This window comes from Aspergillus fumigatus, chromosome 6, assembly GCF_000002655.1.
Source record: "Aspergillus fumigatus Af293 chromosome 6, whole genome shotgun sequence".
Taxonomy (NCBI): Eukaryota; Fungi; Ascomycota; class Eurotiomycetes; order Eurotiales; family Aspergillaceae; genus Aspergillus; species Aspergillus fumigatus.
Genome location: NC_007199.1, coordinates 1,195,617 through 1,210,506, shown reverse-complemented (window position 1 = coordinate 1,210,506; position 14,890 = coordinate 1,195,617). Strand labels below are relative to the sequence as shown.

At 49.7% G+C, this 14,890-nt stretch overlaps 8 protein-coding genes and 1 non-coding gene across 9 annotated transcripts; 4 read left to right on the top strand and 5 right to left on the bottom strand.

Annotated features, from left to right (window-relative positions):
* Positions 1-457: 457 nt before the first annotated feature.
* On the top strand, positions 458-3,080 carry AFUA_6G05090 (Elongator subunit ELP2; the record flags this gene model as incomplete). The annotated part of the gene is made up of 2 exons (XM_742475.2): positions 458-694; positions 762-3,080. The coding sequence occupies exons 1-2, from the start codon at positions 566-568 to the stop codon at positions 3,078-3,080; spliced, it is 2,448 nt and encodes an 815-aa protein (XP_747568.1). The 5' UTR covers positions 458-565.
* Positions 3,081-3,298: 218 nt separating this feature from the next.
* AFUA_6G05080 (putative ABC transporter) lies at positions 3,299-4,619 on the bottom strand (the record flags this gene model as incomplete). The annotated part of the gene is made up of 3 exons (XM_742476.2): positions 4,267-4,619; positions 4,063-4,215; positions 3,299-4,005 (listed from the first exon to the last, which is right to left on the bottom strand). Exons 1-3 carry the CDS (start codon positions 4,286-4,288, stop codon positions 3,299-3,301), a joined length of 882 nt encoding a protein of 293 aa, XP_747569.2. The 5' UTR covers positions 4,289-4,619.
* AFUA_6G05075 lies at positions 4,598-4,713 on the bottom strand. The gene has a single exon (XR_013344524.1). It is a non-coding gene; the product is annotated as a ribosomal RNA (ribosomal RNA).
* Positions 4,695-6,664, top strand: AFUA_6G05070 (tRNA dimethylallyltransferase). The gene is made up of 3 exons (XM_742477.2): positions 4,695-4,837; positions 4,893-5,185; positions 5,250-6,664. The coding sequence occupies exons 2-3, from the start codon at positions 5,087-5,089 to the stop codon at positions 6,615-6,617; spliced, it is 1,467 nt and encodes a 488-aa protein (XP_747570.1). The 5' UTR covers positions 4,695-4,837; positions 4,893-5,086; the 3' UTR covers positions 6,618-6,664.
* An 11-nt stretch (positions 6,665-6,675) lies between these two features.
* On the bottom strand, positions 6,676-8,834 carry rai1 (DXO/RAI1 family decapping nuclease; the record flags this gene model as incomplete). The annotated part of the gene is made up of 8 exons (XM_742478.2): positions 6,676-7,388; positions 7,452-7,751; positions 7,834-8,004; positions 8,059-8,152; positions 8,273-8,309; positions 8,362-8,393; positions 8,461-8,703; positions 8,760-8,834. The coding sequence occupies 8 exons, from the start codon at positions 8,832-8,834 to the stop codon at positions 7,243-7,245; spliced, it is 1,098 nt and encodes a 365-aa protein (XP_747571.1). The 3' UTR covers positions 6,676-7,242.
* Positions 8,835-9,337: 503 nt separating this feature from the next.
* Positions 9,338-10,681, top strand: AFUA_6G05050 (protein GET4; the record flags this gene model as incomplete). The annotated part of the gene is made up of 4 exons (XM_742479.1): positions 9,338-9,381; positions 9,480-9,736; positions 9,890-10,042; positions 10,095-10,681. 4 exons carry the CDS (start codon positions 9,338-9,340, stop codon positions 10,679-10,681), a joined length of 1,041 nt encoding a protein of 346 aa, XP_747572.1.
* A 74-nt stretch (positions 10,682-10,755) lies between these two features.
* On the bottom strand, positions 10,756-11,785 carry AFUA_6G05045 (uncharacterized protein). The gene is made up of 3 exons (XM_742480.2): positions 11,133-11,785; positions 10,993-11,061; positions 10,756-10,907 (listed from the first exon to the last, which is right to left on the bottom strand). Exons 1-3 carry the CDS (start codon positions 11,500-11,502, stop codon positions 10,825-10,827), a joined length of 522 nt encoding a protein of 173 aa, XP_747573.2. The 5' UTR covers positions 11,503-11,785; the 3' UTR covers positions 10,756-10,824.
* Positions 11,786-11,841: 56 nt separating this feature from the next.
* Positions 11,842-13,416, top strand: AFUA_6G05040 (replication factor C subunit 4). Its single transcript, XM_077804984.1, has 5 exons — positions 11,842-12,051; positions 12,108-12,328; positions 12,379-12,478; positions 12,532-12,954; positions 13,012-13,416. The coding sequence occupies exons 1-5, from the start codon at positions 11,963-11,965 to the stop codon at positions 13,235-13,237; spliced, it is 1,059 nt and encodes a 352-aa protein (XP_077661118.1). The 5' UTR covers positions 11,842-11,962; the 3' UTR covers positions 13,238-13,416.
* Positions 13,417-13,439: 23 nt separating this feature from the next.
* On the bottom strand, positions 13,440-14,661 carry AFUA_6G05030 (polysaccharide deacetylase family protein; the record flags this gene model as incomplete). The annotated part of the gene is made up of 4 exons (XM_742482.2): positions 13,440-13,680; positions 13,738-13,841; positions 13,919-14,496; positions 14,556-14,661. The coding sequence occupies 4 exons, from the start codon at positions 14,659-14,661 to the stop codon at positions 13,551-13,553; spliced, it is 918 nt and encodes a 305-aa protein (XP_747575.1). The 3' UTR covers positions 13,440-13,550.
* Positions 14,662-14,890: the final 229 nt, after the last annotated feature.

Genomic DNA, 14,890 nt, shown 5'->3' with positions numbered 1-14,890 from the left:
TGATCTTTCATAACATTGTCAACCAGATATCGTAATAAGTAAGCGATGGTTGGCCGGCCGCCGTCATCTACTTGAGCGGGTAGCGTGATATGATGTTTTCGTTCATTGGAGAAGAGAATCTCCAAACCACCGCTGTACGAATGGAAGTCAGCAGGCGTTGAGGTGAAAACAATACATTCGAAGGTGGTCTAACGTGAACTCAACAGTAATTGTGATGCTATCGGCACCACCTTTCACAATAGAAGGGTCAGCCATGACTGCTTTGTATTGAGCTCACAGCTTGAGAAAATGTGGTTCTCAAATGTTAACTCAGGAATAGTCGAGGTGTCGTGTTTGACCGAAGACGTACGAGTGAGAGGAAATTGCAAACGAAGAGGGGCTGCTCTGGGATGGCCGTGCTTATCGATAAGCTTAAATTCCGGGCACAAAAAGTGGTCATCAATCCATTCGCTCCTCTCAGCATGCGAAAGATAGCGACCATCTTTCCGTGTTCAGAGTTGGGCTTTGTTGCTGAGCTTCTATAACAATTCAGATCACTAATTGTCGATCATTGCCAGGCGCATCCATGGCGTCAATCACGACAGAATACATCAGTGTTGGGGGAAACAGGCATCCGGCCGCCGCAGACTGGGATGTGCAGTTAGGCGTGCTCGCCTTTGGCGCAGATAACAATGTGGCCTTGTGGAATCCAAGTGTATGAGTTTCTCAGTGCCTCAATTGGTCTCGACACAACCGGACTAATACTGTTGTTTCCGGCCTAGGATGCCTCTCAGCGCGGGGTCTATGCCCTCCTCGTTGGCCATACTGACAAAGTCAGTGCGGTCAGATTCTACACATGTCCTGCCACGGGTACGAAGCTACTTCTTACCGGCTCCATTGACCAAACAATTCGGATATGGCGGGCTGATACAGTCGACCCCACCAAATTTGCCCATGCACATACTCTTACGGGTCATACAGGCTCAGTAAATACGATTGCCGTTGCCGATGGCGTCGCTATCATCGCATCTGGAGCCGCAGATGGTACCGTCAAGATCTGGAAGATTGACACGCAGGAAACAGTAATAAGGGCCGATCTATTTCAGAGTCTTACGATGAAACCTCGCTTCTTCCCGTTGGCATTATCATTGAAGCCGCTGTCAACACCGCTGTCAACAGAATTGAAAGACAAACCTGTGGTATTGGCAGTCGCCGGCACGATGAATAATGTTCAGGTCTATGTTTCTGAGGACACACTTGCCGGGGCAAACTTTAGACTATCTGCGACTCTTTCAGGCCACGAGGCATGGGTACGTTCTCTCTCCTTCACGGAGGATAAACAAAGCAAGTCCGGGGACCTATTGCTCGCCTCAGCCAGTCAAGATAAATATATCCGGTTGTGGAGGCTTCAACGAGGAGAGGCCACCAAGTCTGCACTATCAGATGATGCAGATCCTATGCTTGGAGGACTTGAAACCACCTTATCCAATAAAGCTCATCAGTTCGAAGCAGCTGGGTCCAAATATTCGGTCACTTTCGAAGCTCTTCTGTTTGGAAATGAGGATTGGATTTACACCGCCTGTTGGAACCCAAGCACGGAACGCCAACAGCTGCTTTCTGCTTCTGCAGACAATACTTTGACGATCTGGGAGCAGGACCCAGTGTCCGGAGTATGGCTCTCCGTAGAGAGGATGGGAGAGATTAGCGTCCAAAAGGGATCTACCACAGCTACAGGAAGCACTGGTGGTTTCTGGATTGGTCTTTGGTCGCCGAACGGAAGGCAAGTCGTGAGTCTGGGCCGAACAGGTAGCTGGAGGGCATGGAGGTATGATGCCGATCGCGATATGTGGCTGCAGGCACTGGGGATTACGGGTCATGTGCGCTCTGTGAATGGTGTGCAGTGGGAACCAACGGGAGGGTATTTACTTTCCACCAGCGCAGACCAGACTACTCGCCTGCATGCAGAGTGGTTGCGTGAGGGACTGAAGTCTTGGCATGAGTTTTCCAGACCACAAATTCATGGTTACGATCTGAACTGCATTGATATCTTGGGACCCGCTCGCTTTGTATCAGGCGCCGACGAAAAGCTTTTACGGGTGTTTAACGAGCCGAAACCCATCGCACAACTACTGGAGAAGCTGGCGGGATTCAAACCAGGAACGGACGAAGAGCTTCCAGATACTGCCCAGATTCCAGTTCTCGGCCTGTCTAACCAGGCCGTGGGCGATGACATCCCAATGGAGGTAGACGAAGAGAGTGCTGCAGGGGCGCGGCAGGTCCAAGCAAACCAGGCAATGATATCAAACCTGTGGCATCCACCACTGGAAGACCAGTTGGCTCGCTATACACTATGGCCCGAGCATGAGAAACTCTATGGCCACGGTTATGAGATATCAGCCGTTGCCGTGAACCATGATCGCACCCTGGTTGCGACTGCTTGTAAAGCAAGCTCAATAGACCATGCGGTGATACGGCTGTACGACACTTCTGACTGGCGTGAGATTCGACCTTCCCTGAAAGCGCATTCTTTGACTATTACAAGTCTTTGTTTTTCGAGTGATGACCGATACCTTCTCAGTGTTGGGCGAGACCGGCAGTGGGCTGTCTTCCTACGAAGTGGGCAGGACCCTTCTTCATTCTCGCTTCTGACATCGAATCCCAAAGGCCATTCTAGAATGATTTTAGATGCGGCATGGGCCCCCCAAGTGGCAAAACCTGTCTTCGCGACGGCTGGCCGAGACAAATCAATAAAACTATGGGAGAAGGTCCAGGACTCGTTCACTTGCAAGACGACTATCTCTCTAGAAAACTCGGTCACGGCTGTTTCAATTCTTCCAAGTATACTTGACGCTTCCTTCTTCCTTGCAGCGGGGGAAGAAAGCGGAAAATTATCGATCTACCAGGTGACAGTTGACGGTCTCGAAGCGAGACACATTGCTACTGTTGATAGGTCGGTATCCCCCTCTAGAGCGATCACCCAATTATCGTGGCGGCCGTCCCACCGGACGGATGTTAGAGATACTCAGAGCAGATTTGAGCTTGCTGTGGCAAGTGAGGATTCCTCGGTGCGTGTATATGCTATTTCTAACATGCTTTCGTGAAATGCCATGTATATACACAACGGAAGTACAAAAAAAGCAATTATGAGCTCATGTCATGGGTGTTGAAAAGCTCGAGAATGTTGAATGATGCCTGACCTTTATTGTCCATAAACCAAACCGTAAACCGCCGTCATGCTATTGTGGTTGAACAGAATATTTGTTGATGAGAACGTAGAAACCTAGAGAATCAATTCTCCGAATGAAAGGAGAGAATTTGATCAGGTTGGCTTCTCCAGCCCATATCCCCCAAGTCCGTCCAGTGACCCGTAGGTCTTGCTCTGGCTGGATTGCCCGTTCCTCGGTCCTCTGGCCGACAGGTCCTCCTTGAGCCACTTGAGCACAAGCTCACCGAGTTGACTGTTCTCTGATGTCTCTGTAACCTCACTTTTGAAGTTTTCCATAGGGCCCCATTGCCTAACGTTTCCGAGGTGCATATGCACGAGATGGGTGGGCCACTGCGACAGATTATCCAGGATGTGTGTGGCATAGACAATCGTGCAGGGTCTTGTCTCTGTCTCCCGCTTGAGGAAGGAAAGGAAGTTACTCCTAGAAAGCAAGTCCAGGTCCACGGTGATTTCATCCAGCAGGAGCACCTGCCAAGGGCGCAGCAGACCCATCGCCAGCTGCACACGGCGGCGCTCACCGTCCGACACGGCGTGCATACGCCACCGGAGGTCAATGTCGAGAATCTCAACTAGCTCATCCCTGCGCTCGGGATAGGCGTCTCCACCCACAGATGCTAGGAGCGTTGGGACGTCGATGTCCGTCCGGACAATGCTGTTCAGAACCCACTCAACACCTAAGTAAGTCACCCCTTCGAGGCCGTGCTTAAAGGGATCCCTGCCAGAAACAGAAACTGTATCTGTCGGGGCCAAGCGCTTGCCTGCCAGCAAGCGCAGGAGAGTGGTCTTGCCGGCACCATTTGCTGGAATGGCGTTAACAATCGGTCACGACTCATCTAGGCTGGAGGGGACGAAATCACCTCCAATGAGCAATGTCCGGCTCCCTGCGGGGAGACTGAGAGACACATTTGTCAAGCCTGAAGAACCATCCGGGAACTTATAATTTAGGCCATTCACATTGATCGAAGGACCCGTATGATTGTCCGAGTCTGCCATGTCTGGACGAGGAGGGACTACGGCGACGGTTAAGGCAGTGTTATTCTAGTGTGAAAATCACTTACTACTTCTAAATGGCAAGGGGTTCATAAGACTATTTGGCTTGTTGATTCTGAATAATAAAGTGACCACAACAAATTGTAAATACGACGTGCTTATGACTCGATTGCCGCTAATCTATGGTGCCCTCACTCCAATGTATGTCATGTGAAGTCATGTGACTACTCACGCTATTCTGTCTGGAAATGAAGCTTGACTTGAGTCGCGCTGGTTCTCGGAGTAGCTGAAGGATCTCTATCGGCTGATAATGTATTATCTGTGATTGTGGCTCATGACAGACCGGTAAGCGACACATATAAAAGAAAAAATGGGAAGAATGTCCAAAAACAAAAAAAAAAAAACATACAACAGCCGGGATTCGCTGGTGGTCACCCACCCAACTACTAACCGGCCGGCGTGTGGCTTAAGTACGGCTGAGCGGACGGGAAGCCCTGTTTTCCACACCCTATGGTCGTATGTACTAGAAACTGCAGCACAACGACCTACATAGTGAAGTTCCCATCCCTTCTGAGCATCTCTCAGATACTGACACTGACTGACCATTGGAGAGGAATATTTGGATAAAGTCAACAGCTTCTCGTAAGTCTCACAATTGAGCAATATTGGTATATATCACGTACCTGACTATGAGAAGCCGAATTTTATGCTGCAGCGGAGACCGATGAGGTAATGTCGCATGTATATATTTGCGCGCACCTTTCTTTTTCTTTCCCGCGCTTGTTTGAGACTCGTAGTACAACACCCCTTGAACGCTGAAGCATCTGCTTTGTACCTTATAGCCAAGGGAAAATGGACTCGTAACGAAACAACCCTCCGTGTGGCTCTCCCATGCTCAACTTTCTCCGCTCTTTCTGGCGCATCAAACGCCCATCAACCATGGAGCCCCTCATTGCCGTCGTCGGTGCCACGGGCACCGGCAAATCCAAGGTGAGGGAGACGGAGAAAGGGAAGGATCATTAGAGAAGTTCTTTCTGCTGACGACTGTAGATAGCTTGCAGTGGATTTAGCCACCCGATTCAACGGCGAAATCATAAATGGCGACGCTATGCAAATGTATCGTGGCCTACCCATCATCACGAATCAAATACCATTCGAGGAACGGAATGGCATCCCGCATCACCTGATCAGTTGTGTCGATTTTGAAGAAGAGCCGTGGCGCATAGGGCATTTCAAAAGGGAATGCCTGCGACTTATAAAGGACATACACTCCCGAGGGAAGCTTCCCATTCTAGTCGGAGGAACGCACTACTACACACAGACGGTACTCTTCAAGGATCAGCTGGTTGAGGAGAGCCTCTTCTCGGGTGACGACGACGATGCACATTTTCATAAGGAGACTAAGCCTACGTCCGCAAAGTGGCCTATCCTTGACGCGCCGCCAGACGTGGTCTTTCAAAAATTAAAGGAAGTCGATCCCGTTATCGCCAGTCGGTGGCATCCAAACGACGTGCGCAAAATCCGACGATCCTTGGAGATTTACTTTCAGACCGGCAAGCCGGCCTCCGAGATTTATGCGGAGCAGAAGCGTCAGAAATATGCGACAGGGACAAATGGAGAGTCTTCCCCGGGTATAGGACAGCTCCGTTACCCGACACTGATATTCTGGGTGCATTCAGAGAAGGAGACTTTGAACTGCCGGCTTGCCAAACGCGTAGATTCTATGGTGGAACAAGGCTTGATGGCAGAGGCCCAAAGAATGTGGGCTTATATTCGGGAGAAAAAAGGGCAAGGCATTACTGTCGATCAAACAAGAGGAGTCTGGGTCTCCATCGGGTTCAAGGAGTTAGCACCCTACTTTGACGCCCTGGAAAACGGTGAATTGAGTGAAGGGGAGCTCGAAGCACTCAAACAGTCGTCGATCGAGCTGGTGAAAATTGCAACGCGTCAATATGCGACATCCCAGATCAAATGGATACGGAATAAGCTTTGGAAGGCGCTCGCTGACGCAGGTGCGACAAAAAATTTGTATCTTCTGGACAGTACGAACGTTGAGGACTGGCAGAGGTGGGTTACGGAGCCGTCTGAGCACCTGACTCAGGCGCTGCTCAACGACGAACCCAGACCGGACCCTAAATCTCTCTCGGACATGGCAAGAGAGACACTATGCGCACGGGAGGTTCAGGCGCAGACACAGCGCAGCGACGTGCTTCAGACTTTTACATGTGAGATCTGTAGTAGAACGATGGCGACCCAAGATCAGTGGAATATTCACCTGAACGGGCGTGCCCACAAGAGGGCAATCAAGAATGCAGCAAAACGAGCAGAGCGTGAAAAGTATCTGCGCAACCAGCAGACCTTAGGTGTTGGTCAAAATTGTGACAATCCAACTCCTACTGAGCAGCCTTCAACGCCGCAGTAGAAAATAGACGTGTGTTCGCCTCATCAAAAAAAACACATTGGCTGCTTTCCTCTGGCAGGAAGAGCAACCCTCTTCAACTTAGATTTCCAGTATCCATTCTACGAGAAATTATACATAGTGACTCGAGCCGTACTGTGGTTCAATGCCGCCCTTTGCCCAACATTTCGAGTCTCCTGTATCATGACGGCTGGACATGCGAGGATGGGACACTTCATCACCTTGTCGATACTCTGGCGTAGGCAAATAGAGCCTCTCAGCTTGGTACGAGATGGCGATGATACGTCATCTTTTTCGCGTCGATCCCCGAGCATGATGTAGTGTTATATTTCTTCGGCCTGGCAATGCTCACCCATCAAATGCAACAGAGTGACAGGACTCCAAGAACCGGATACTGGCTTCAAAAGCCAGTGCTATGGCCAGGCTGCTCACGTTGAGTGCTTACCAGTATCAGGCATCTCAGTACATTACTTTCATAGCCTGACCCGAATCCTGCGAGCCCACCCTCATTGCTTTGGTCGAACCGACAGACAGATTCGCACACCTGCCGCGGTTTGTTGCATTCCGAAATAATTGAAATGCGAACTTTCCGCCGTTAAGCCAGTTTGTACGCGCCGACTCCACCTCATCATGAGCGTGATCGCCAATCCAGAAACGACCTGGAGATAATATCGCCTGTTCCAGTCTCCTCAATCTTGAACACCTGAATAAGCGACGACTTCTCCAGCTTACGGATTCGCCACGTTCCTCCCTCCTTGATTGTTGATTTGAGCCCTTTGAACCCATTAGCTGAAGGGACATAGAAGGGGCATTCGAGTTCGTTTTTTTCAGACTTACATTCGAGGAATGCAGCCGCGAAGTTGATGCAAATGTTGCCATCCCACGTACCCCGTCCAAGCTTCTTTACCTTATTGGGTATACTGGCCGTTTCAAGCTCTTCCAAACGATGGACTATCCCATGATTGTCGCGAAAACCAACAATAATCTTGGGAACGCCAAGGAGGAACGACTGCGCCCAGAACTTTAGGAGCTTTCGTTCATACTTGATCATGTCCCGGTCGTTCCTGATCTCTGCCGAAGTCTTCAGCTCTACCCAATTGATGGGGTCTTCCTTGCGGTCGGGTTTGCAGTCCCACACTAGCACACCAGCATCAGCACAGGCTTTGGTACGACCCCTAAGAATCGCCAGAAGCATTCGACTAGAGTGAGGAGAGCATACCAGCATCAACTTCACCACCAATAATCAAACGAGTACTCCCTATGCCTGTTCGAACAACAGAGCAGTATTGTGCATTGTTGTTGACCACGAGATCTTCGCGACTTTCGATCTCGGCCCGAGGGGTCGGATCCCATGGCTGTTGTAGCAAACACAAGGTTTCAAATTTGTAGCCTGAGTTTGCATTTTAGCTTTTTGTCAAACCAGTTCATGGAGCGGTAACCGTACCCCAGTATGCCATCAGATCCTGGGAGGCCATTCCCGGGGGCATTCTTTGATTCTCCTGGATTTGTTTTTGCTGAATTTTATAGAGGTTGTTCTCCTCAATAAATCTATTCCGCATTAGCATCATAGAACTAGCGGAGCCTTCAGAGGGATATACAAACATTGTGCCCTGCATCTTCATAGTTAAAATGTAAACCACGTATCAACGAGCTTGGACACCGCCTACCTGGAAACAAGTCGCATTCATTTCGAAACTAATGCTCAGATCAGTAAGATGAAGGCAGTGCATATATCCTGTCTACATACCCGTTGAGATTGTCAAAAGGAGCAGTCAAAATCTACACCAAGGCGCCAGTATCAGTCATCGCCACCTTCCGGATAAAACAAGAGTCTTGAGCTACTTACTTTCGTCATCATGCCTCTCCATGTGATGATATCGGCCTCGCATCGCTTTCCTGTCTCTTTTTCCAGAGCCATAATGGTCTCTAGCAAAGCGTCTAGATGCTCGTCGGCGGTATCATCTAGCTTCTGGAAAGTGTCGAAGCCTCGATTCAAATCCGCGGGGAGGCGCGGCGTATAATAGTACCGCAGGGACGAATCCCCGAGGTGAAACTTATGCTCAGCATCATATGAGAAGCAAGTGATCTCCTGTTTCGGGTTATTTCTCAAATTTTTGTCTCGAATTAACACGGAAAAGGACATACCCTTGGACGTCGGATTGTGGTATTTGAGCCATAGAAGCGGCCAATTGGCTGGATGTCAAATGTACCTCCATCCATAACTGCTTCGCTCGATGCGTATCGGGCCTATTGTTAAAGAAAATCAAGTGATTCTCCAAGGGGAAGCTATTTGAAGCTCAGGCATCTATATAGGCTGCTTGCGACCAATCCGGATTGTTAAATAGAGAAAGACACCAGTACATATGATCGTCTACATGCGCTGACAGATGTTCAAATGAGGAACAACTACACCTCGATTGATCGATGCATGTCAAACTTGCTGGGTTGGAGTATTTTCCGCCCAAGTAACAAGGGGCCTGTATATGGAGAAGCTCCGCGGTTCTGGAAGACACCAGGGGAGTTCCCCACCAAAAGTTCTCGACACTCGGCCGCTCCCAGCTATCGGTGATTTTGTTTTGTTATCCACCTAGGCTGGAACCCCCCTACAAGCTTGTCTGTTCACATTAAATCGGAAATCTTAACTCCTTTATACGCTTGACGCAACTCCCCTCCTTTGCTGTTCCCCCTGGCGGTTCCCCAGTCACCTGTGAGCACATTCCGAGATGACCTCACGCATCGACAAGACGATTGCTCGGCAGCGCGAGAAGTGAGTTTGCCCCGAGCTTTGACATACGACAAGGGTGTCTTGTTTTCCCAACTTTCGAAAAAAGGAAAGTGGATACTAACGTTGGTTCTCATCTGCAGAATCGCCTCCGGTGCTTACTACGAAGCTCACCAACAACTCCGTGTCATCGCTGCGCGATACATCAAACAATCCAATTATGAGGCCGCTGCTGAAATATTGGCTGGCGGTGCGACCGCTCTTCTGAGAGCTGGATCTCAACAGGGCGCTTCCGCAAGTGGAGGTGACTTGGCTATTATGTTGGTAGATGAGGTGTACACTAAGGCGGGGTGGGGGATTACTGGAGGAGACGATGATGCGGAGGGTCGAGCCCGAAAGAGTGAGTTTGATCTTGTCTATTGAGCATTACATGCTATCTCTTTAAGGATGGAAGGCTTTTCGAGTGAATCTACATGGAACTAGCGGATCGCCGGTGGGCTAAGGATAGTGAACTTTCCGAGATCGAATCGGCTAACGATGCAACTTCATATAGAGCGCTTAATCGAGCTTCTTCGTGAATTCCCTTCGGAAGAGCCCACGAGGAAGAGATTCATTCAGGAGATGATCGGCTGGAGCGGACGGTTCGGTCCTGTGGAGAGAGGAGATGCGGAGCTGCACCATGCGGCTGGTTCGGTATATGCTGAAGGTTCGTGGGCCACATATGACCTTGAATCTACAACGTATTGACTATGTGTCAGACAATGAGCCATATGACGCCGAGAAGCATCTCGTCCTTGGAACCTCCGAATCTGCTGAAACACTCGCGAAGCTCGAGTACGAGTGGTACACGAACGACGAACCCCATACGGCAGCTATATACGCCTCTCGTGCAGTCTTTCCTTACTTGTTAGTTGGTAACCTCCGGAACGCTAATAAAGCCTTCCTTGTCTTCACCTCACGGCTCTCTTCCTCAAATACATCCCTCGGCGTACAAGAAGTCAGCAGCGCCAGCTCCGACGTTCGAGTTTTCCCGTCTCTGCCTTTGCTGAACTTCATAAGCATGCTGCTTCTCACTATTCAGCGAGGCAGCGCAGACCTTTTCAAGCAGTTGACTGCCCATTATGCATCGCAGATCCGAGAAGTAGGGATCTGGGATGATGCTTTGTCACAGATAGGCGAGCAATACTTCGCGATCAAGGTTCCGAGACAAGGTAACCCACTTCTGGACATGATGGGCAGTATGCTGTTCGGAGGTCAGAACCAGGGCGGAAGTAGGAGAACACCCCAGGGACGGAGTCAGTCGAAGACCGTGGAGGCGCCGCCGGCCAGCATGGAGCTCGATTAGGTGAACCAGGGCACGACCTCGTGCGTGATATATGTATCTTGAACATACTAAGCAAGTAGATACCAGTTAGATAATTAAAGCGTGATTATCCAGTGGTACTTGGCTTGGTTAGATGCCCGCAGGCTGGCTTTAGGCACGTGGATCTACTTCTGATCGTACATCCAGTTGTCTTCCTCGAGCGCTGCCACTCTACTTCGGAGATTTTGGTGGATAAGATTGAGGATCTCTGTCGATGATTAGTGTTTGATAAACAGTAAGGAAGCAGAGGATCAGACAGGACCACGTTGGACCCACCGTTCGCATGCACTTACCGGCTGGTTCATTGCTCATTTGTCTGTTTCGGTTTCGATACATCAATTCTGCTAGACTTGCCTCGATCTCTTCGACAGACCGGTCACGTCAGCTCCTTCATTCAGGCCACCAGTACGTTTTTTCTAGCCTGCCAACGTACTTTCTTTTTCTCGCCCACTGATGTCAGTTTGGCTAGCTGAATCGACAGCCGTAGTTCCTGCTCCCCCGCTAGTTCCACTCTCGTCCAAACCATCCATCCCGTCACCATTTTCGCTGGTAATGGCAGGCGGAAGAACAGGAATGTCAAGCTTGTAGCCACCGTTTTTGTCTCTGACCACGATATCTCCGTTGTCCAAGGAACCAGAAGTCAGAGAGGGGCCCATTGACTCGGAGGAGGACTGTAGCATGTGAGAGGGAGGACCCGAAACCCCATTGCTTCTGCTGCTTGGCATCGACCCAGGCGTAGCAGAGACCGGACGTCTGCTGAGGTTGTGATGGAAGAGATTGCGTCTGACGGAGGTTGTGCCCATCCTCGAGGGTGATCTGTAGGAACGGGTCTTAGGTTGATGGAGAAAGCACCTAGCAGGGCCGATGTGCTGCGAGGAGCTGACTAGAACCTGTTATGCTTGTCGACTACCTTTTGGCCCAAAAATAGGTGCCTGTAATGTGACGTGATTGAATTAGATGCGCCTTTGAAATGAGTGTCAAGACAATTCATGCTAATCGAGGCTGCAACAAAAGATTGATCCTAGAACAATAAAATGAATGCTGAGGCATAACAATAACCAGCCAATGTTGGTGGCAGTGGTGGAGATCAAAGGGCGGAATTGATCCGGAGACACAATTAAGCCCAATTTGGTCCGTTTCGACGCGTCTCCAATCTTCGCGTCTTCTGAAAACCAGTTCGCCTAACAGATAACCTGCCTATTGTGTCGCATTACAAGAAGGAACTCCTCAACAGCCCACTATTCCTGCATTCAACCCTTCGCAATGGTGCAAGCAGAATCCTCAGCAAGTGCTTCTCGAAATAGCCTCAGGGCTGTTACTGCGGGAGCTCCGCCTGATTATGAACTACCCTGGTTTGTAAACAAGATCAGGATGTTCTACCTGACAATTTCTAATAATGACTTTTTAGGGTGGAGAAATACCGACCAATATTCCTCGATGACATCGTCGGCAATACAGAAACAATTGAGCGATTGAAAATTATAGCCAAAGATGGCAACATGCCCCACGTTATCATCTCGGGCATGCCTGGTATAGGAAAGACTACCTCGATTCTGTGCTTGGCGAGGCAACTACTAGGAGAGGCTTATAAGGAGGCGGTATTGGAACTGAATGCTAGTGACGAACGAGGCATGTCATTCTGAGTCAACCCATTCTGGTCCAATCTGACGATTTGCTAGGTATCGATGTTGTCAGAAGTCGGATCAAAGGCTTTGCCCAGAAGAAGGTGACGCTCCCACCGGGCCGTCACAAGATTGTCATTCTCGATGAAGCGGATAGGTATGAAACTAGAGGATTCAAAATATGTGCGACTGGTCGCTGATCATTTATAGCATGACTCCTGGCGCGCAGCAGGCATTACGACGAACGATGGAAATCTATTCTTCAACAACACGGTTCGCATTTGCTTGCAACCAGTCAAATAAGATCATTGAACCCATCCAGTCTCGATGCGCTATCCTGCGCTACGCCCGACTGACAGACGCACAGGTGGTGAAACGATTGAAACAGATATGCGACGCTGAGAAGGTGGAACACACAGAAGATGGGATCGCTGCCTTGGTTTTCAGTGCTGAGGGAGATATGCGTCAGGCTATCAATAACCTGCAGAGCACATGGTCAGGTTTTGGTCTGGTCAGTGGAGATAATGTCTTTCGTGTGGTCGATAGCCCACACCCGATCAAGGTCCAAGCTATGATCAAGGCATGCTGGGAAGGGAAGGTCGACGCTGCCCTAGAAACCCTGAACGAGTTATGGTATGCGCATGATGCGTTCGATTATTGCTTCGTCATCGATATTCTGATAACTCTTAGGGACCTCGGTTACTCATCTCATGATATCATCAGCACCATGTTTCGAGTCACCAAGACAATTCCGACTTTGTCAGAGCATTCTAAGCTGGAATTTATCAGGGAGATTGGATTCACACACATGCGCATTCTCGACGGTGTGCAATCGCTCCTTCAACTGAGTGGCTGCGTATCCAAGCTTTGCAAAATCAATATGAAACCCCAACTGTTTGAGCCTCCGAAGGCCTAGATATCCGCGAAAAGCATTTCCAAAGGACATGTACATGGTGTTACGGCGTTCCAACGGACGAGAAGTCTGAGCCTCTCTTTAATGCAACGAGCTGAATTGGTGTATTTGAACTCAATGCGTCCGCGAGAATCTTCAAATGGCAATCTGTGTTTAAACAAATTGAATCCAATTAGATATTCATATGTGTTCAATCAAGCACGGCGTGCCGAATACACTAAGCACTTAACCAAGACTCGTGACAGAGGGATACGCCACGTTATTGTGGATGCCTCACAGAGCTACGAGCATCAAGGAGCTCGGCCGGATACCAGCTCTACTCCAAAACCGGAGTAACCGGCATTTTGGCACCCTCTGGAGGCTTGTTGTTCTTTTTAAACTCATCGCACATTTGCTCAAATGTTACCCATTCCACACCCTCATGTTTGTTGATATGCTCGATGATCCTGTAGTCTAGTCGGCCTCGGAAATCTCGGATAGACTTACGCAAGCAACAGACTTACCTTTCATGCATGAGAAGGACATGGGGCCGGCCTGAAACATCGGGATGAATTGTCATCGGAAAGACAAAGCTGTCATACTCTCGGTAGAAGTAGTCAAAATGGTCCTGGTACAGGTATCAGTTCAGCCCGCGTGCACAGTGACAGCCTAGCCTTGGCCCGGTCACGGTCCCAGGTAACAGACCTTCCAAATATCCTCGATGTCCCTTGGATTCACCCATCCATGACTATTAGGCGCATTCTTGATGAACATCATTGGCGGCAAGTCATCAATGTACCAATTCCCGGGGATCTCTACAAGTCCAGTATCCTGGCCGCGGACCAGCGGCTTCATCCAGGTCTCCGCTTTCTGGCTATAGTCTATCTTGGTCCAAGTGTCCCCTGTCCGAAGCCAGTACATCTGGCAGTCATGATGGGACATGGAGTGGTCGTATTCGATTCCGTACGCAAGCAGGAGATCCGCCATCTCCTTACTCGTTTCCCACCAGGGCGCCACGATGCCCCGAGGCGGTCTGCCGCAGAAGTCTGTCAACATGCGGTACGTCTTGTCCAGAACGTCCTTTTGCTGCTCGGGAGTCATGTCGCTGGGATTTTCATGGCTGTAGCCGTGTAACCCGATCTCGTGACCTGCATCTCTCACTTGGGCGCATTCTTCTGGGAAGGTCTCCAGGGAGTGGCCGGGGATGAACCATGTGGCTTTGATGTTATATTTATCGAAGAGCTTCAAGAGACGTGGCGTTCCCACATGACCAGCCCAGAGTCCTGTGAGGACAGTCAGTAAGAACTACTTGTCTTGTTTGAGTGTATGCGCAGTATCTCACCTCGACTGATATCGTTCGAGCTATCCTCACCACCGTAGGACCCCAGCCACCCCGCAACAGCATCGATATCCACTCCATAGGCGACCAATACACGTTTCTTGCCCATGATCCCGAATTGAGTACTGAGCTTTGCAAGAAGATGTCTATGATGAAGACGGCTTGGACAATCGAGTTTGCACCAGTATTTGTATGGCGAGTCTGCTCCACCTGGCTTGATATCAAATCAGCCACATTGGAGAAACAGTCAGAACTATGATAAGATAAGTAACCAATCCGTATCGCTTGTATCCTGCTGTTTATCAGCCCATTGGCCCTGGAGTTACGACCTACCCATT